Source organism: Carassius gibelio, chromosome A24 (assembly GCF_023724105.1).
Source record: "Carassius gibelio isolate Cgi1373 ecotype wild population from Czech Republic chromosome A24, carGib1.2-hapl.c, whole genome shotgun sequence".
Classification (NCBI taxonomy): domain Eukaryota; kingdom Metazoa; phylum Chordata; class Actinopteri; order Cypriniformes; family Cyprinidae; genus Carassius; species Carassius gibelio.
In genome coordinates, this window is record NC_068394.1 from 15,086,432 (window position 1) to 15,109,254 (window position 22,823).

General features: G+C 36.1%; 1 protein-coding gene across 2 annotated transcripts in view; it reads left to right on the forward strand.

Annotated features, from left to right (window-relative positions):
* LOC127946279 (piezo-type mechanosensitive ion channel component 2) overlaps positions 1 to 22,823 on the forward strand; it is a 118,149-nt gene that overhangs the window by 26,535 nt on the left and 68,791 nt on the right. For both annotated transcript variants that reach the window (XM_052542744.1, XM_052542745.1), the window contains exons 3-4: positions 3,973 to 4,098; positions 12,252 to 12,294. In XM_052542744.1, the coding sequence (XP_052398704.1) occupies positions 3,973 to 4,098; positions 12,252 to 12,294 (169 nt within the window). The remainder of the gene's footprint in view (positions 1 to 3,972; positions 4,099 to 12,251; positions 12,295 to 22,823) is intronic.

The following is a 22,823-nucleotide window of genomic DNA, read 5'->3' on the forward strand; positions in this document are numbered from 1 at the left end:
ATTTACTCACCCACATATTCATAAATGTATCTATTGTTTGACTTCAGAAGGCTTAATATATTACACGAGTAATACTTTTTGGTTCTTTTATTGTGTTTTATGGATCTTGACAGCACTTGATCGCTTATATGGAAGAGAGCAGCATTGACATTCTTCAAAACGCCTCTTTTTGTGTTCTTCAAAAGAAAGCGAGTTATCCAGGTTTGGCTCAATGATATCAGGATTCTGGACTCTGTGAACACCTTTGAGATTTGCGATCTGTCTGCGAATCCCAGTTATGTCACACTGCTAGATAACTGCTGGCTAAAACATCTGAAATCAAAATGCAAGGCCAGACCACTGTGAAATAAAGCAAGGATCATGAATGAGTGATTGAAACGAAGGACATCAGGTACTTTAGATGTATCTTGGGTAATATATCACAGACTGATGCTGTAATACATTGTTATAAAATAAGTTTGTGGCGTCAGACCAGAGTATAAATAACCATAAAGCACTGACACTGCAATATATCAGGCATGTTTAAAGAAGCAACTGTTGGGGAATTAGACATGCAGGCTATTTAATGACTATTTCACATTCACACAGCTTCATGTTCATCATCTTTTTTCCGTTCTTTTGAATCTTTTTTTGTATGTGTAGTGAAGTCATGTGTCTGATCTAACATGGGCTGTGATCTGTGTAAGTCATGATGAAACTGTGCCAGGAAGAAAAGACTGTTCCTGCACTACAGAGATTTGCTGGGGTTTTTATAAATGAATCAGAGCTTGTGATGTGACACGTAAACTCAGAAACCAGATGCTGAGAAATACTGACCAAAGTATCTGGGAACAATAAACAACTATTCAAGTGAAAGTGTCAGATAAAGCAGCATGTTTTCATTCAGTGATTCACGCCATGAATAAAGGCACAAATTTGAATTTATTTATAAATTAAAATATTTATTTATGTATATTTATTTTTTTATATTTAATCATTTTCCTACTTCTGTCGATTTTTTTAATCAGCTAACTAACTGTAGATTGATCGCATTTACCACATTAATTATATAATAATTAAAAGTCAGAATTATGTTTTATAATTAATATCTTAGAACTGTTTTGTCTAATTTAGAAAAATTTGCTTAAATATTTACCTTATATTTAGCTTAAATAAAATAAATATTTTAGGATTCATTAAATTGATCAAAAGTGTCAGTAAAGACATTAATATTGCTACAAAAAATAATTATATTTCAAATAAATGCTGTTCTTTTGAGCTTTCTGTTCATCTGTGAATCCTGAAAAATAAAATGCATCACATTTTCCACAGAAATATTGAGCAGCACAACTGTGTTCAACATTGATAATAATCAGAAATGTTTCTTGAGCAGTAAATCATCATATTTTCATGATTTCTGAAGATCATGTGACACTGAAGACTGGAGGAATGATGCTGAAAATACAGCGGAGCATCACAGAAATACATTACACTTTAACACAGATTCACACAGAAAACAGTTATTTTAAATTCTAATAATATTTCATAATGTTTAATAAAAAAAAATTTGATCAAAGCATTACAATTCTTACCAACCTCAAGCTTTTAAATGATAGTGCATGTACTTTGCGTATTAAACTCTTACATAAGGCTTGAGTAGTTGCTCTCTGGCTTAAAGTAATTGTAGCGTAAGAATGAATTGATTCAAATCAATTATGAGAGGAGAGACGTTCCCATAAGAGCATGCATTATTAAATTTGACTCTGTCCTGCTCATTGCTGTCAATTATCAATCTCCGATTTTCCCATTTGCGTCTGTAAAAGCTTTTGGAGATGTGCTGGTATTGACTGAGGTTCTGCTGTCGTCAGTGCTCCTGCGTTGTCTGTGCGCTGCGGTCCCTCGATCAATGCTGATATCCACAGATAGGTCCTTTATAATCCTTCCTAATTCACCTTTACAAAAATAAGCCAACACCAATATCTCTGTCCAGAGGAGCCGAGGGGATTTTTGATGGTTCATACCGTCTCCATCTTTCAATTTGGCAGTATTGAATACACCTATGGGTCCGGCCCGTATCCAGAGCTCTCAAACAATAAAGAAGCAGCACGTATTTTCTCCGTTACACACCGCACACAAACAGCGAGACCCGTTCAGACGCCGGGAACGGATGCAATGGCTCGTCGGGGAACTGAATAATGAGAATATAATGTCTTCTAATTGGGCGAATCGCCTGAGCTCACAGTAAAACTGTGGCGTGAGCAGACCTGTAAAACATTTTCATAACAGTCAACCATTGTCAAGATCTTGGCAGACTCGCTTGGCAGTGATTTCTGATTCAGAAATTGTTATCGTAGGTGTTAATGCATCGATGGAGACGCCGCTTTTGTAAACATTAGTATGCTTTCTATATTTAATATGGAAATTTCAGTCATTTTATTATTACTTTAATGATTTGATGAACACGGTTGTGTTCCTGTATTGACATGAATAGTGAATAGCCTTGTGTTCACGTCACAGTTACATACACAGATATAAGACAGATATATGTTATCTGGTTCATTTGTCTTGAAGGGATGCACACTGACATTGTGTGATTTAATGTTTTAAGTCTCTTCTGTTGGCCAAGGCTGCATTTGTTTGATCAAAATTGATAAATGAGACAAAACTAGCGTATAGTTAATGCCCAACACTTTTCTGCTCCTTTCTGAAAGTTTGCTAATTGCATGACGAGGAAGCTTCGGTCCTTGGTTCTGCCGTGAATTAATGCGGTCTACGTTTAACCACGTTTGTAAAGTGTGACTTTAGACTCACTAATATTATTATCTGTGAGGTTTCAGACCTCATTTTCTACCTCAAGACCTTTCCTTGACCTGCGTTTACAGAAGACGTTTGTTCCAAAGCCTTCGAATCGACTACAAATACATTTCTTGGCATTTTTTATCCATGCAAACCTCAAAGAAGGGTGAAATTTCATCCTGATCTCTTACAGATTCTTGACCCCTTTTTTTTTTATTATTTCCTTAAATGTGTGATATGATCTGTCCCAAATTGACAATCAAATTAAGCACTTATTGGTTTGCGTATGATGTCATTTCCTCATTTGGGCCGGATGGGTTGTGGGTGTTTTTTAATATCCTAAAATTCATGTTTGATGCTATCTGTGCTGTTCCCAGCCTCCTTTGATAGCAGACCAACATCCATCCATCCCAAATCCTTCTCTTCTATCATAAAAGATGTTTAAGTGCATAAATCAAAACTCTTTTTGACTCCTTTATGGCCTGTAACATGTATTACTCTGAGTTTTCTGAGATCGTCACGGCTCTGAACTCACACTGAGCCTCGTGATCCTAAATGATGAACAGCCCAAACACTGCCAAAAACACCAGCGCTAAATGATGCCCAGAGCGAGAGAGAAACAGAGAGAGCAGTAATACAAGGGTGAGTTTCCGCTAATAGCAGTGGATTACTGCAGCTCTTTTCTATCAAGAGCAGAAAGACAGGTTCAACTCGATGATTATAGACTCTATTTTAGTCAAAAACGTTTTTTTTTTACTTCTCAAAATGATGGATCCACTGGTGAGCAAGTGATGCAATGCTACATTTCTATAAAGTTTCATCCTTGTCCAGTGTCTGCAGCGTTTCTCTCCAGAAGTTATAACTAATAAAACATGTCTTAAACTAGATTAGACTTTATCGAATCCTCTTGCACTGTTGTCAACAAGCGTCCACTGCGGTTGTTGTCTTCGTTGATTTGTTGTTGTTTCGTCTTTTACGTTTCTTTTTCAGTGAAACAACCAGTGTTGCCAATTAATGGACCAACTAATTAGCGCAAGAAAAATCAAGATGCATTCAGTACATGCGCATACTCTAGTGCACGAGTGAAAACCAAAGTCACACTTCAGGCTTTATTTTAGGCACCGATATGTCGTAGATTATATGCGCATTGTTTGCTAATGTAATTAAAGGTTTGCATTAATTCTTTTGTTTCTGCAGGGCACACAGGGCGCTTGCTGAAATCCCTGTGCTTCACCAGTATGACGTTCCTGCTGCTGCACATCATCTACCAAATCACAATCAACAGTCTGTTAGCAGGAGACAACATCCAGCCCGACTTCAACTGTGAGTACGAACCCCATCTAACGCTCCACCACAGATTCTCAAACTAATAGAGGTCAGACGGAGGAGGAAACCGGTTTTATTAGCTGATGCACGAAATTCAAACTTAACCCTAATTGGGTTAACCAGTTCAACGTAATGAACCCGTCAAACACGCACTTGCTAATGGTAGAGAAGAAGGTTTCCGAATGACGTTCCAGCTGTATAGGAAGCTACAATAAACACAACCTCACACGAGTGTTTGGCAGGAAAATTTGGTCAGAGTTTCGTGTACGTTTTCTGTGTTCAGACCAATGCTCTGAATTTATTTTTATTTATTTTTCTACATTTTTACACATTTTGAATTAGTTTTTATTTTTGTCATTATTATCCTTTTATATATATATATATATATATATATATATATATATATATATATATATATATATATATATATATATATATATATTATATATGTCTTTTTTTTTAAATACATTTTAGTTTTAGTTATTTTAGTATCAAGTTAATAAGATTATAAATTCTATGAGTTATATAATAATAATAATAATAATAAAAATGTTGCATTAGCAATAATAGCTGAAAGATAAAATGTTATGTTTCTTTATTGTTTATTTCTGTCTTTTAGTTTTTATTTATAGTTTTTATATGCTTTCAATTTAGTTATCTCTCATAATTATGTGTTTATGACTCAGAATTCATGTTTCCCTCCTCAGAATTAAAAGATATGAACTCAATAAATGTGATTAAAAGTTTCAATTAAATGTTTTATTTATTTTTATCCAATGGCAAAATAGAAAGTTGAAATGAACAGTATTTATTTGAAAAAAAAAATGTAAAATTGTAAAAAAAAAAAAAAAAGCTAGTAAAAATAATTTTTTTTTTTTTTTAGTTAATTATAATACCTCTAGTTGCCAGTTTTGAGGACTAAAATGTTCTTTGCTCACAAAATCCATTATTCACTTGAGCCGCTAAAATGTGAAACCAGTAGAAATGTGTGTACACACGGTTGAAGGTTTGTGTGAGGATACACACATTCTCAGGTCTAGTCTGATTTGTATAAATCACAGAGTTGGCTCAGGAAGGTACGTGTGATTGCTTGAGTCTGTTTTGAAGCTGCTGAGCTGGACGTGAGGTCAAACGCATGCCTGGATCATGTTTCCCCGACACTGACGCTCATGCAGAACCCCAGACTATAACTGCACACAACCAGAGCCGCTCACTCCAAGCCAAAAAGCCACAACATCTGCCTTCAAGATGGAGATAAACTTATTATGAAGAGAGAAGGAGCCAGACATGAGAGAAGAGCTCTGAAACAGGAGATCTGGAGAGATCTGGGTCTGTGCAAGCATACAATCATGATAGCAAGGGCTCTCTCTCCAGCCAATGGACGACAGGGGAGAAACCTGTCTGAAAACAATCACATCCAGTGCCAGAAATCACAACTTTCATTTTTAAGTTAAATATATTTCGCTTTTTTCCTACACTGGTCATTTAAAGGTTTGTGTTCAACCTTAATACATTTTTCTGAGGTGGAAAGAGTACAAAAATATTCTACCATTAATAATGTTTTGATATACAAGACATAAAAATGTTGAATACTCATTTTAAATTAAGAAATGAATTATTAATCAGAGAGACAGAGCTGTATTTGGAGTTATTTTTTGTTGTAGAAATAGAGCAAAAACAGACAATATGGTGTCTAAAACACAAGTCTCTTAATTCACTTGTTTACTGAACTTTTGTAAAAAAATAAAATAAAATAAATAAATAAAAAGTTTATAAAAATCTATACGTAATCATGATGATTTTAGGAGGAAAAGATGGCATTCTTTGTGTGATATTGATAGAAGTACACAAAAAAGCTACTCGATTACAGTAAATGTCCGTCTTTACTTTCCACTTCTGACATTTTTATGTAAGTTTTGAGGTTGGTGAAGATTTTTAGTCTCGTCTGCTCACTGAGTCTGCATTTATTTGATCAATAATATAGTCAAAACGGTCATATTTTCATATATTATTACAATTTAGTAAGTGCTTTCTATGGAAGCTGATTTCTGCCACGCAATAATAAAAAATAAAATAAAAAAGTTAATTGCTACTTTTGATCTCACAATTCTATTTAAAGCTTTCTATGGTTTTAGTTTAGTTAACTATAGTAACCCTTTCCATGCAATTGCAAGTTTATATCTCACAATTATGTTTATGACTCACAGTTCTTTGTGTGTGTGTGTGTGTGTGTGTGTGTGTTTCTCAGAACTGAAAAGTTGCAGTTTTTATTTATTTCTTTATTTAATCCCACGTGGCAAAAGAGAAAGTAGAAAAGAACATTCTACATTTCTTTACTGTCTCTTTTTAACAAATAAATGCATCTTGATAAATAAAACAACAACAACAAATAAACCTATCCCTTATCTTTTTTATCTGTTTATCACAATGTAGGGTCAGATAAAATGCTTGTAAAGCAGCGATATATTAATAATGTGTTTGTTCTGACTTTAGTTTCATAGATAAGTTCAATCTTCAGTATAGAAGCTAATTTTGTTTTATTATTTTTGTAAACTTTGATGTCTGTGGGAAATTATTTCTGATTGTGTCTGAGTGATTAATGCTTGAGAATTTCTTATCAACTTGCAATAATTTTATTTTGATCATTTTTATTCAGTCACATATGCAAACTAAATGATTTTTGAGCTATTGATCAATTAAAAATGATAACACTGTATTTTATTACAATTTCAGTGTGATTTGGTGCTTAGTAGCATTACATTGGCAACAGAGTTATTACAGTAAACTAAAATGTATAATAAAATGTAAAATAAATCATTAATAAATAATTTAGTAATTCAATTAAATGAAAAAAAAATTCAACATTTATTTTAGATGTACTAAAACTTCTTTAAAAAATACAGACGTATACATAAAAATGACAGAAACATTCAACATAATAACAAAAAAAATGTTTTTAATTAAACCATAAAATATTAAATAAAGTTTCAAAATCTTTATAAAAAACTAATATCCCAATTATACTAAAATAACACTGATAAGCAGCAGTCCAGGAATGAAAGACCTCATTTATATTTAAGATTTCATTTTCATTACTTTAATCTGATATTTTAAGGACCGTGTGGTAAACTACTCTACTCACATTACAACATGTTACTTCTTAAATTATTCACATAGATATTCATTTAACAAATGCTTTTATCTAAAGATGTATTCCTATAGTTTTAGAAGAAGCGACAGAATATGCCATTAGTTTAATCTGTTTTTAAATATGGTCACAAGTTTTGTGGCAAGAGTTATAGCAAACTGCACATGAGAAAAACATTACAGTAATATTTCATAACAACCCTGTAATGAGAACCAGCTACTAGTCAAACATTCGTATTCAAACGTTTCTTCTGAATCTCTGCATGACGGCTTCTAATGTGGTGCTTGGTCATTATTGGCATTATAATTAACAAACCAGGCCGTATCTGTTGTATTTCAGAGACCAGTTCTGCTTTTGTCTCACAAGTATGATATTATATCTTGAAATTTTGGCTTTTTACCATAGAATTGTGAGTTATAAACTATTGTTTATACAGTATGTCCTAGTTCTGACTTAATTGTGAATTTATGTCTTGCAATTCAGTTTTTTTCCCCCCAAAAATTCTAAGTTTACATCTTACAATTTATTTTTTCTATATATATATATATATATAGTAAATTTTTACGTTTACATTTCACAATTCCGTTTTTTTTCACCACAAAATAAATAAAACTGAATTGCGACTTTTGTCTTTTTTCTCACAATCTTAAGTCAGAATTGTGAGATATAAAAACTTAGAATTGCAAATAAATAAATAAATAAAAATCTGATTTTTTTCTCGCAATTCTAAGTTTAAATCTCAAAACTCTGTTTATTTTCAGCCACAACATAGAAATGAAAATCAATCTATCAATAATCTCACAATTCAGACTTTTATCGTTGCTATTCTTAAGAGCTGTGAAATATAAACTTCTAACTGTGAGAAAAATGTCAGCTTTCTGGAAAAACAAAAACAACCGAAAAATAAAAAGTTTGCATTACTCTTTCTTACGATTCCTAAGATTCATCTGTAATCCGTAGGAAACTCTCAAAATGCTGGAACTCTAGCTGTAGATACAGTTGTGCATGCATTTCTGGAAGAAGTGGCCAAAAACTATAGTCGGGGTGTTTGTAAATCACACATTTAATTGCATTGATAACGAAATACCACACAAAGTGTCATTTACAAAGCATTTTTGCAGTTATGTTTACTGGATTACATCTGCCACTGTTTTGTCAATATAATATAATATAATGTGAATATATATAATTATAATATATTGTTATATAATATTCATACAGCTCTGGAAAAAGTTAAGAGACCACTCAAAAAATTCTCAGTTTCTCTGGATTCATGATTTATAGTTATAAGTTTGAGTAAACAACTGGTGACGTTTCATCCCATTTTTAAATAAAGATGTTGTCATTAAGAGCGTGTTTACATTCATCTTTAGACAACACAATACCAATGTTTTAACTTCAGAAGAGTTAAGAAATCAATATTTGGTGGAAGAACCCTGATTCCCAAACATTTGTCAATTTGTGCAAAAGAAATAATTGTGAGGTGTGTTTTAGGACTAGTCTGTAAGTGTTTGACAGACACAGACACACAGTAGAGCGAGCGATCATTCCTGGGTTTATCAGCCGCTCTAGCGTCTCGTTTCTGTGCGATGCGGTAAACCCGGCCCGTGCCAAGAATGACATCTCTCTCCTAATAAATCTGAGGCAGTAAAAAGGTGTGAGGAACAGAGAAACAAGCGATCGATGGCTGCTCTGGTTTATAGAGTCAAACTCCTGCGGTGTGAGAGATGCTAATGTGTTAAATGTTTCAGCTCTTCTCTCACACACACATTATTTGTTTCTGATCAGTTAACCGACGCTTCAAACACTCCTCTAATTCCCCTGACTGACATGCATGCAGTTGCACAATCGCAGCGATCACGCATGGCTTTATTTCCACCTCCCGCTGAGTGAATTAATAAGGCATTGTTCCTGTTTGTATGAGCTCCAGCACGGCCAGGCTTTTCATCTGTCAGCGTATACTGCACGGCTGCCAGCAGTGAGAACAAACGCCCGCTCCGTTCTGGTGCTCTTAATATTTCTGTAGCAGATAAAGATCGGCTTCCTCAGGACGCGTTCCTAAAAATACTCCACTTCTAACAAAGGCTAGATGTGATGCTGTGTTTCCTCAAGGTCACCGACACCATGTTCAGTTTGTGAGAGTCATCGAAAGAAATCCACTCAAACGTTCGGTTTTGTTAAAGAAATTAATACTCTTATTCAGCAAGGACACATTCAATTGATAAAAAGTGATCAATAATAAAAAATAAAAATTAAACTTTTTTTATATATTTTATTTATTTATTTATTTTGGATTTTTTTATTTATTAAATTTTTTTATTTTATTTTTTATTTAAAGAAGACATAAAAAGCAATGCAGTATTTACTTTGAAATAATTTTCACTCAGAAATCGCAAGTAAATTTCACAAATAATAACGAAATTAAAAATAATAATAATAAATAGTAACTTCTAATAAATAGATATAATACAATCATCTTTTACTTGCAACTTAAAAAAAAAAAAAATATATATATATATATATATTTTTTTTTTTGTTACAGTGTATAAATTATTGTTGTGTATTTTGAGAGTTAGTCTTGTAATCTTTCATATAAAGGTTTGTTTCTGCCTTAAAATAAAATAGTACAGTAGAAATAATTGTATTTCTTCTAATGGCAACTTATTTATTTTTTTGTAATTGCATACATGTTTCTCATAATTGTAACTTTATATGTCACAAAGCAGATTAATATGTCAGCTCTGTGACTTTTACATCTCACTTTGTGAACTTCTTATTTTAAGCTTTATGTCACAGATGAATTTTTTCTCTTTGGTGGAAATAAGCTCGGTGTGGACTCCAGACTGAAGATACAGACGGTCTGAAACGATCGAGCGTGATCTCCGTGTGTTTTCAGTCTCCCCACAGAAGAAACCTAATGAAATCATCAGGCTTTCAATCGAGCAGGCTGTGTTTAGAAGACCTCCCTCCTTCCCTCCTTCCTCTTCCTGAACGCTTTCCTGAGCGTCATCACGAAGGCCTGGAGATCTCCTCCTGACTCCAGACGGGAAATCTTGCAGTGTTTTACGAGCTGTGATCACTCGACACGCCGAGATCTGCATTCTCTGATCGCTCTCGACATCACAACTCAGTTTGACTCGATAGAGCTTTTCCAAAAAGAGCATTTCTCTGAGCTTAGATAGACTCTAGACATATTTGTGAACGCCTCTATAAGAAAAATCCCTAAAACAGCTGCTGTCTGTTAGTAATTGGGCTTAATAAAAGTATGTGGATACTGTCCAGAGAAAAGAAAGTGATGGCCTGCTTAAATACTATTATTATCTATCTATTTTATCTTCTGACGGCACCCATTCACTGCAGTGCATCCATTGATGAAACACTGATTTCTACAAACCTGAAACTCATCCACATCTCTGATGACCTGAGGATGAACGCATTTTCAGATCATTTTTGTATTCGGGTGAACTATTTCATTAATATGAAACTGAACACATTTTGGATGATGATGTCATAAATCTAAAGAGTGGTTTTTAATCTTTTAGTTGTTGTTGTTGTTGTTCTTATAGTTTTTCTGGTTTGCTCATTTTCCAGTTTGCCAATGTGATTCAGTGGTGAAGCGATCCACAGCCTAATTACATTATTAATAGTTAGTCAGGTCTTGTAGGATGGGCTGTATTTCTGTTGAATAGCTGGAAGTGTCCCTGTAAACAGACGCCTTACTGAAGAGATTCAGTGTGCTGGGAATCACGTGATGTTTGGTTTGACCACAATAAAACGTTGCCAGATGTTTTGGTGAGTGTTGTGCACCAGGGCTTGTGAAAGAGCTGGATCTGGTGATATCTGTGTGTGGTTTGGGTCTCTGGACTGATGCGAGTGAGGCGTCTGAAGCACATCCACACATTTGTCTTTTCCTCATTCTGATGAAGTGGCTGGCTGCAGAATAACACCAAAACAACGCTGTTTCACATGCTTTCTGTTAAGAAGAAGTTATTTGCTTTTATCTCGAGTGACTTGTGTGTTACAGTACACCTAAAACATGGTTTTTTTTATTGTTTTTTTTTAATATATATTACTTGTTGCATCCTGCATCTACATTAGCTTTAGAAGTTTGGAGTTTTGAAAGACACCTCTTCTGTTCATCAAGGCTGCATTTATTTAATCAAATACAGAAAATCTGTGAAATATTATTGTAATGTAAAATCCTCTGTTTTCTGTGTGAATCTGTGTTAAAGTGTAATGTATTTCTGTGATGCTCCGCTGTATTTTCAGCATCATTCCTCCAGTCTTCAGTGTCACATGATCTTCAGAAATCAGAATAATATGATGATTTACTGCTCAAGAAACATTTCTGATTATTATCAATGCTGAACACAGTTGTGCTGCTCAATATTTCTGTGGAAACTGTGATGCATTTTATTTTTCAGGATTCACAGATGAATAGAAAGTTCAGAAGGACAGCTTTTATTTGAAATATAATCATTTTGTCACGCTATAAATGTCTTACTGTCACTTTTGATCAATTTAATGTGTCCTTGCTGAATAAAAGTGATTAAAAAAATAATATATATATATATATATATATATATATATATATATATATATATGAATATTATGTTTCCTAAAGATGTTTACATTTCTAAAGCTGTGCATACATAAATAGCTTTACATTTGAGTTATTACCAATATGTTCATATTGTACATTTTAGAATATACCCAGATATTTTGAATTCATATGAAAACGAATAAGATCGGCTGAATAATTAATCTAATGAAAACAAAATGCCTTCATAATGTTTCAGAATAAACAAACAGTATAAGATCATATAAACGATTATTTCTTCCATCAACCTGTCATTTAGAGACTTCACAATCCAGTAAACAGCCAATGGTTCACAGTTTCATGGTTCAAACCTGCAAGCTTTCGATGACCTTCCTTCGCTTTAGTCACAGAAAACCTCATCTCCCGCTGTCCTGAACACCTCCTTGTGCTGTGTTTCTGCAGGTTCATCGTGGGAGAGATCAATACGACAGCTGGGCTTTGAGAGGTAAGAGATTGTATTCTCTCTTTCTTCAGATCAGCGCTGGACTCGTCCGTGTCAATGTTGGCAACACCACACACATTGTTCACTTTGAAGAGCGCGTGGGGTTTCGTTCGGAGGCTTTGGACCTGGGTGGTCCATCAAGAGATTTAATATAGAATAACAAAATAATGTATTTGAAAATAATGATGATAAAACATGATCAGGGCGGGTCCATCTGTTCCCCCTCACTTATTAAATGACAGAACAATGAAAGATATTGGCTAATATTTTTCATAGAAAAAAAAAAAATCTCTTGGTTTTGTCTTCCAACCACACTATTTGTTAAAATATGTCCCTTAATGATGCAGTTTATCTTCTAGAGTGATAGTTTAGAGCCCCCCTTGTGAAAAATAAGTACACTTTAACATACTTTTAAAAAGACGACTTATTATGAAAAGAATATACTTTAGTGCAAATTCGATATAATGTTTTTGGACACTAAATTGCATTATATTTTCAATTCAATAAAAATAGATTTATATTAAATGAAAAAAGCTGAACTTTGACCCACTTAAGTAGAACGTTTTTACACATCCTTTTCATAATATATATCTATTGTCTTTGAAATATGGTTAAATTACCGAATAGCATGTATGGTAAACTAAATATAGTTTAATGTCATTTCTATAATTGAAATTATACAATGAAAGTGTGCCATGTACAGTACTTAAATATATTTGTGAAGTTGCAATTTAGTACATTTAAATTATATTAACTAATAATAATATACGTATGTCAGGTTAAGATCACGTAATATTGAATATTACACACTACAGTTAAAGTCATAATCATGTGCTTTAGTATATTAAAGATAACACATCAAAGTGTACTTCTTTAAACATGATAAAAGATGAATGAAAATAGTAATTTCCTAAACTCTACTCAGCTGTAATAATTCATAAAAGTGTCTCTCTTTAAGTGGACTTTTAAATTACATTAAGTGTAAAGTTCAAAGCCAAAAGGATTTCTCAAATGAATGATTTCCCCTAGACGCAGTGTGTTCTGTGTGCAGACGCATGGACTGTGTGATTGGTTTAGACATTAGGATGATGTGGGTGGCATCGTTTATACTTTTCTGTTTCATCTTTTCTTATCAAGTTTATTAGTCTTCTTTGTGAGTGTCCGGTGTCTGTGGGCCGTTTCGGTCGCTGTCGCCCTCGATGGTGCCTCGGATTAAAACACTGACGAATGCTAATCAGACAGCAGCGACTGCGCTCCAGAAAGAAGAAACAATGACATCAGCAAGCGCGCAGACTCTGTGCAAAAGACAAGAGCGCTAGCCTAACATCTCTCACACAAACCGGAGTTTCTTCAACTATCAGCACTTTCATTTCCCGGGTTTATTCAAACGAACAGATTTACATTTTCTTTTCATTATGTAAAGTTCACATTAAACTTGGAAAACTGTTCTGTTGGCGTGCTAGTTTTCAAAAGCATTTTATTGTTTTACTTTATGACTCAAACGTTCTGTCTTAAGCAATGAATATTAGTAAAGTGAAATTCCAGTCATTGCATTTAAAATATAGTATAATGTAAGTGATGAACAAATAGTGAACAACTGTGTCTACGCTGGGTACGGAAAAGAAAAGCAACAATATTTGATTGTTTTCTTTTCCCACTGTTCAGCAGTATTGTTAGCAGTGCTTTGATTTACAGTAATTTAACTTCAAAGCTAGTGTGTTTTAAGGTTGTTTAGTATATTAAGTGATTGCATAGCTGATAGTTAAAGAAACACTCACATATACATGTGCACATGCTCATGTGTGGTTACCTAGCAGACTGGTGGATACTTGGCCTGATTTAATAACAGCTTGTTATGCCATTACTGCATTAGTGCTTCAGAACTCAAATGAAAGCATTTACATTTCATTGGTCCAGCTGGCAGAGGCCAGATCATCCGAAACGCTTTGGAGAAGAGCTTCTGAACGCCGAGTCTGCTCACGACAGCTGGAAGCGGTTACAACACGCATGTTAGCCGTGATCTGAGCGATGTTAGTGACAGACAGCTCTAATTTACCTGACTGTAGAGGAAGTCTAGCACAAACCATATGTGCTGTGATGATGTGCCCAGAGCTGGGTTACAAAATAATACCTCATACAGCAGCTGCAACGACTGCAATCGAGTCGCACAAATGTGTGGAGGCAATTGCTTTCACAATGCAACTGATGCAACCGCATAAGAACATGCTAAAACTGCATAGCAGTGCCTTGGCACCCATCTACAACACCCTATCGTTTTGTCACTGCAGGTTTTTACTCACATTTGCTTCAGAGCTCCAGATTTTTAAATCCTGGGACCCTTCAAAAGAACATCTTCAACTGGGCTCCCATAGAATATACTAATAAAATAAAATTTTGGAACATAATGAATATGAGCAATGTGTGTTTAATCCAGAGCGGTATGTAGAGCATGCTACTTTAAAGGCTCAAGTTGGCTCTGAGCGTAAGGAAAGGGAAATAGATATTTCAGAGCTCTAATCAGATTCATGTGCACTCAAACTTTGTTTGCTTTATCATATCAACATTTCATTTCTTCCACTAAACTCCGTGGAGCATTGTCTTAACTTTATCAGTTTCCTTCAATTTTAAATTACGAGTTTGCATGCAGGTTTCCCAACCCAAACAAGGTTTTGTTTAGTCTAGCGTTTGATTTCTAAGAAACACTCATAAATTACATTTGCAACAATGGTTTACATCTTCTCAATGTCTGATCTTTTCCATATTTACCAATATAGATTAATGCTCATGAGGCGTTCTCTGATATACCACGCTTCCCACATAACTTCCTCGGGTAATTTGTCACTAATTTGGCCAACGAGTCGTAAAATGTGCGAGCTCATGTCAAAATAATCCTTTGTGTGTTTTCTATTTAAATTGCACTTTCACAGCATAAATCAGATCTGTTTTTCTTGAATCTGCAATTAAACCTGACCATTAAAACACAAGGGAGATTGAAACAGGCGCTTCATTATGAGCGACGCTACATGAAGCCTGAATCGCTCCACTGTGCCGCATGTTGCTCTTGGAGAGAAGAAACCCAAACCATATTTGGATGCGTCCCTCCCAGCATGCACTGCTCCGGGCTTGGGCTCACTGTTATTTTCTCTACAAATAATTAGGATGTAATTAGGTTGGCTTGAGAAAGCTGATTTAGTATTTAAGCTGCGGGTGCTTCTTCTTCTTCTTCTTCTTCTAATTTGGACTGAATCTCCTTCTAGAGTTTTCAAACTACAACCACCAAACTCGGGTCAGACCATCAGACTGGTCAGACTTGGGTTGCTATATCTTTTCTAGCTGACCGGACTTACAGTTTTTTGTTAAAAGGGGTCATATCAAACCCTCTTTTTGAGGGTTACAAGATCTTGGTGCACAAAGAAGACTAAAGTCTCAAACCCAAAGAGATATTCTTCATAAAAGTTAAGAGTTAACCACACCCTCCTAAAACGACTCGTTCTAACACGCCCCCACATCTCTACATCACTGTGTGGGAAGATTTGCATAACTCCACCCAAATGTTCAGCCAAAGAAAGAAGGCGTGACTTTAATTCTTTATTTTTGCCGCTGCTGCAATGTTGTGGAGGCGGTGTGTTTCGTTGTCAAAGCAAAACTACTTTTGTTTGTCTTTCCAAAAGAGGACACTACTAGAAATCAGTGGTTCAGTTGTATTTACAACACTGTTCTAGAACAGTCCAACCCAAATATTCAGATGTGTGCAGCACATTTTATGGAGGATGAGGACTGTTTCCTGTGAGAGTAGCCTACAATGCTTCTGTGCACAAAGGGTGTTTCTATAAACTAGGGCATTTCCAACTTTGCCAGCACAGTCTTTTGCTTCTGACTGACAGTAAATACATTTAAATATTTAAAGAATTTGCCACTGACGATTCCAAAAGAGAGTATAGGTCAGTAATCAGATTTTTTTTTTTTCCACTTGATGCAACAAATGCCTAGTTTGCAAAGAGTTTTACTAGTTTTGTCTCATCGCTCTGGGAAACACATCACAGTATGGTAAGGGGCATAACATTTCTGTCACATGCTTGGGGTATTCAGCCAATCACAACGCACTGGATAGCTGGCCAATCAGAGCACACCTCGCTTTTCAGAACGATGAGCTTTGTAAAAATCGATGTGTTTCAGAAAGGGGTGGCATAGAGGAGAAACAAAAATGTACATTATGTGGAAAATATTTTTTTTTTCTTAAACCGTACAAACACATTGCATTACACCAAATACACAAAACAATGTCCTTCTTAGCTACATCGTATGACCCTTTAAACAGATGATCAAAACTACCAAAATTCCCATAGACTTTCATTGAAGGGGTCAAAACTTTTGTACAATTAGAATCATAGAGAATTTAAGCTGTCTATATCAATAGTAAAGCTTAATGTCTATCTTAGGACATGTTAAATCATGTAGCAACATACAAAACATGTTAGCAACATGTGAATCATGCTAGAAACATGCTATCAAGGTGTTACTCATGCTAAAACTTGCTATCAGTGTGCTAATCATGCTAGCAATATGCTAAAACAAGTTAGTAACATGCCAAATCATGTTAACGAAATGCTAGCAACATGTTTAATCATGCTAGCAGCATGCTAAATAATGTTAGTAATAGGGGTGTGATGAGACACTTATCCCAAGAGACGAGATGAGACAAGATTTTTAGACCTTAAGATTTAAGTCCTCAATGATGAAATATATAAGGAAATATATTTTTTTATTCAACTCAAATGTAGGTGCATTTTGACATTGTTTAGTAAACTGATTTCCACTTTTAAAATTTAAAATGATAAAGCAATGGTTCCCAAACTAGGGGGCTGAGGGATAGTAAGGGCCCTATGACAATTTTTGCAATTTTAATTGTTCTGTATTGCTTTTTTTTCCATTTGAATTTTCCTCAACTTGTTTTTAACAGTTAAATTACATTTTAATATTTAAACTATAGTAGGCTGTGCACATTCTACTAAAAAATAGTACTGAAAAATAGCCGCAAATACATTTACAGTTCTGTGTATGTGATATAAAGCTTGTTTTACTCAAATCAAATGGTAAAATGCTCATGAAGAGACTCTCAGTCGCGCTTCTGTATGTAGTAGCTAAATGAAACGCGATTCTAGGTCATTCATTAAAGCTGCGTTATGTAACTTTTGACGCTCTAGCGGTTAATAAACAGAACTGCTTGCGTCTTGCGGAAGAACATCGTAGCCGGAACTACTTCTCTCTGTTTATGTCTATGAATAATCACAAAGGTACTGTGTTACTCCGCCGCGGTACCCCCGAAGCAATCTAAAATAGTCCAAATATAAACACTTATTATAGGTGCACCCTAGTGATTCAGGACAAGCTAAAAACACGGTTTGGAAAACGGATTCAAGATGTACTCGCTTATTATATACATTTTTCTACATTTTGAACACAAACAAAGTTACGGACCGCAGCTCTGATTGGTTGTTTTTTACCGGGAGCGCATGACTTTCTGCAAATGGCAATAGCACACTGGGAGGAGCCAGAGGAGACTGATTTTTACACAGATTATCTGTCTCATATTCTACTGTCAGGACACAATGACAGGTTTAACAAATATGTGTATAAAATGTATTTTTACTAGGGATGCACGATAATATCGGCACAATATCGGTATCGGCCGATAAAAGCTTAAAATGACCATTATCGGTATCGGCCGATATGAATATTTCTGCCGATGAGCCAAACCGATATTCTCCAAGTGAAATAATTGACCTGTTTTTCAGATGTGAATGTCTGTCTACATTTGTAAAATAATAAATTTATGGTAGAATCAGTACAGAAGAGATACATGGATTTCTCTTCAGTAAAATTAAAGTTTAAATATATCAGTATATATTTGTATATATATCGATATCGGTATCGGCATCGGCCAAAATTATTTTGAAAATATCGGCATATCGAATATCGGCCAAAATCCAATATCGTGCATCCCTAATTTTTACAAAAGCTTTAAGAGAGACAGGTAGAACAATCAGGATTCATATTTAAATTTACTTTTGTGGCTTTATATTTACAGATACGTATCAGGATTTGATTTAAGTGTAATTACCTACTTTTGATTTATCAATTCAAAGTTTGACAAATTCTGTGGCATTACGCATTAAACTGATTTCTGTTTTCATGACGGGATAAAGACTACACTGCGATATTTTCCCACTTATCATGTGTCCACTTTCATGATGTGAACATTAAATATCTTACATACCACTGGTGAAAAGACAATTGTAATGCAAATATATTTTAATGGTCTGGGCGAGGATAGCGTGACGTTTTCGAGACGGACAGATCTCGCGAGACACATCGGATCTCTCAAGATCCCGTGCCACAAGATCTCGTCACACCCCTAGCTAGCAACATAAAACATGTTAGCATCATGTTAATCATGTAAGAAATGTACTAGCGACATGTGTGAAATATGGTAGCAAACATCCTAATAATGTTAAAAACTTGTGAAGCAAAATCACGTTGAAACATTCTAACAAAATGCTAAGTCATGCTAACCACATACTAAAACATGTTAACAAAATGCTAATCAGGCTAGATACGTTATAAACGTGTTACCCATGTTAAAACATGCTAGCACTATGCTAAAACAAACTAGCATCATGTTCAATCCTGCTAGCAGCATGTTAAATAATGTTAGCAAGATAATGTTGTTAATGTTAGCAAGATAATGTTGTTCAATATGTTAGCATCATGTTAATCATGTTAGAAACATGCTAGCAACATGAAAATCATGTTAACAACATGCTAACAGTGTTAGAAACATGCTAGTAAAATGCAATTCATGTTAACTGCTAACAGGGTTAGAAACATGCTAGCAACATGCAAATCATGTGAACAACATGCTAATAATGTTACAAACAAATGATAATTGTGTTGAAGCATGCTAACAACATGCTAAATCATGTTGGCAATGCTATCAACATCTTTCTAATCTATCTGTCTAAACTTTCGACCTTTAAGCTATTACAGCTGCTTCAAACTTTCAGGCTACGCTTTTTCAAGCCAACCTCTGCGTTTGCTCACAAACTTTACTCATCTTGTTGCTGTTCATGAGGTTTAGGGATCTTCATCTGGAAGCAGGTTATCAGAGGAGGCCAATGTATCAGTCATGTTGACTAACCTCGCTCGACTTTATTAGCCAACAACAAGTCATTTATAGGAACAACAAGCATGACTCAGTGGAGAATGATTCATGGCTTCCACTCCACTTTCAGCCCTTTCCAAGCCGTTCTGTCCACATGGAATTTGCTTCTCCTCTCGCTCGGCAAACAGAAAGGTTCAGTGATTCAGCCTCACTGCCTCCATTGTGTTTGAAATGGGACAAAACATTAATCTTCAACTGAACTGATCTGAACTAAAGCTTTTCGGGTGGTGCTCTGTTAACTGCATGCTTGTGGGTTATTGTCCTGATTTGGAAAGACACCAGGAGAAAAATCAAGCAAGTTATCACTTTTTAGAAATATTATCTGAGGTTTTGTTGCTTTTTATTTTTTAGTTGCACTACCATTCAAAGTTGTGGGTTGGTAAGGTATTTTTAATGTTCTGAAAGAAGTCTCTTCTGCTCACCAAAGCTGCATTTATTTGAGCAAAAATACAGTTCTCTCTCTCTCTCTATGTATATATATATATATGTATATATATATATATATATATATATATATATATATATATATATATATATATTTATATATACCGGTATGTATATGATAAGAAGGATCAAGGACCTACTGTATATCAGCCTGACAAGCGGACATCTACATCGTGTGTGTGTGTGTATGTGTGTGTGTGTATTTTCTGATTGTCTGAAGTGACAGAGAACTATCTCTGTGAATACTGTAACCAGCCTGCATCACAGAAGGCCTTGTTGAAGCACATAGCCGTCCTACACAGCTGGAAAATAAGTCTTTTGTGAGCTTGATGACAGATGTTTCCCATTACGGATCTTACTGAGAGATGAGATTGGATTATTCAACGAGCAGATGGCCTGCTGGACCTTTGAAATGTGTTTAGTTTAGTTAATTAAGCACAATACACTGAAGATCCTCAACTAAAGACTCGTCATGACACTCCCCATATCTGGCATTTCAAATATTTTCTGTTCCTGCAAAACAGATTATGACGTTTAAAATGCAGACATCATGGTGTTTCTATATGGGTCAATCTATATTTTAGGCTACATTTCATGCCCAATCTGGGTAATTATATATTTTTTTCTAACAATTTTATCAAGAAATATCTTATTTTACACACTAAGAGAATGCATGTTTTTTTTCAGTATGTCTTGGTTTAAAAACAAATTTTTGTCAAATAAGTAAATATTTAATATTACTCTTGTGCGTAAGTAATCTGAATATATGTGTGTGTGTGTGTGTGTGTGTGTGTGTGTGTGCGTGTGAACCTGGAGCACAAAACCAGTCTATATTGTGTATATTTGTAGCTATAGCCAAAAATACATTATTTTCTTTTATGCCAAAAATCATTAGGATATTAAGTAAAGATCATGTTCCATGAAAGTATTTTGTACATTTCCTATCATAAATATATTAAAACTTTATTTTTGATTATTAATATGCATAGCTAAGAACTTCATTTTGACAATGTCACAGCCACACCTTCTACACTCCCGGAATCGGACACTTACGCCACACCCACTCGTCCCCAATCACCCGAATTCTGAACTCCTGTGCATCATCACCAGAACCACATATAAAGCCATCAGTCACCATTACTCATCGTCTGGTCTTGCACCGATCTCCTCACTTGCCTGAACGCCATTATTAAACCTACCTGAACTCTTGAACCCTCTTCATCCTCGTCAGTCTTCCTGTCCCCATCGTCTTCATCTGAGCACCATCTGGATCACCGTTCACCATAAGGGAAGTTGTGTTGTCACCGTTCTATCCACGTGTCAAGATTCACCTGTGTCTGAAACCTCTGATTCACATTAAACTACCTTATCACTGAATCCTCTGTGTCCTCGTCTGTGTCTGACAGAAGACCAGACCGCATGCAGAGCTCTTCGGACACGGGCGAGGACCGCACCGCGGATCCCTTCACGCAACTGGTTCACGCTGTACGGTCCTCACTGATGCAACAAACTCCCCCTTCTTCACCGGCTGTCAAAAACTCAAACACCGCTACAACTCCGGTCACTTCTTCAGTTGCCCCTGCGAGTCCCATGGCCAAACCAGCGACATACAGCGGCACGGCGGAGGATTGCAGCGGGTTCCTGCTACAGTGTTCCCTCTATATGGAATCCAACTCTCATTTATTCACCTCTGAACGCAGTCGAGTAGCCTTCATCATCAACCTACTCTCAGGTAAGGCCCTCCAATGGGCTGAATCTCTCTGGGACTCGAACTCACCTGCCCTTGGATTCGTTCTGTTCCCAGTTAAAATCCGTCTTTGGCCATCAAACTTCTGCATTGTCTGTCCATGACCAATTATTTACCATTCACCAACAGAGAGATGAATCTGTGAGTGATTATGCCATACGCTTCCGTACTCTCGCTTACATAAGCGGCTGGAATGAAACTGCCTTAATTACAGCATATCGCCACGGATTGAATGACAAGATACAAAGTTTGATAGCTGTGTACGAAGACTCACTAGGACTAGAGAATCTCATTCAGAAATCCATTCGAGTTGCCCAGAGACTCACTGCCTGTCATCCACTCACTCCCGCTGTACTTCCTCCGCCCGCTATACCATCTGTCGCTCCTCCAGCACCTGAACCCATGCAAGTGGACTCTCACCATCTGTCCGCATCGGAACGTCAGTGGAGGATCAACGCCGGGCTATGTCTCTATTGTGGGGGAGATGGACACCTCTTACCATCCTGTCCAGTTCGACCTCCACGCCCAGCGGTGAGTACCATCCATATACCTCCTCAAACTGCTCATCTAACTAAGACCTGGGTTACTCTAAGACACCTTTGCTCTTCTGTTTCAGTACAAGCCCTCATCGACTCCGGTTCGGCGGGGAACTTCATCAACCGGCAAACCTTAACTCGTCTCAACGCCAAACATCACCGAAGCCCTGTCGAACTCAAAGTAACCACCATACAGGGAAAGCCGCTGGGCAAGGGTCGTGTCCACTATTTCTCCCCCACAATCATCCTCCGCGTGGGACTCCTGCACGAAGAAGACATCACGTTCATGGTGCTGGAGGAATCCACCGCAGACATCATCCTGGGACGCCCCTGGCTTAACCTCCACCAACCTCACATCCATTGGCCCACTGGCGAGATCCTGAAATGGGGAATGTCCTGCCATCATACCTGCATCACTCCTCCAGCTAAAATCCCCAAGGTCAGTCCTCCCTTAACGAAGTCTTCCCTACCGGTCCAGTCCACATCAGTGGAGAGCCCCGACACGAAGATGGATCATATCATCCCTCCTGAATATCGGGCGTTCCAGGATGTGTTCAGTAAGCGGTTGGCAACGAAGCTACCA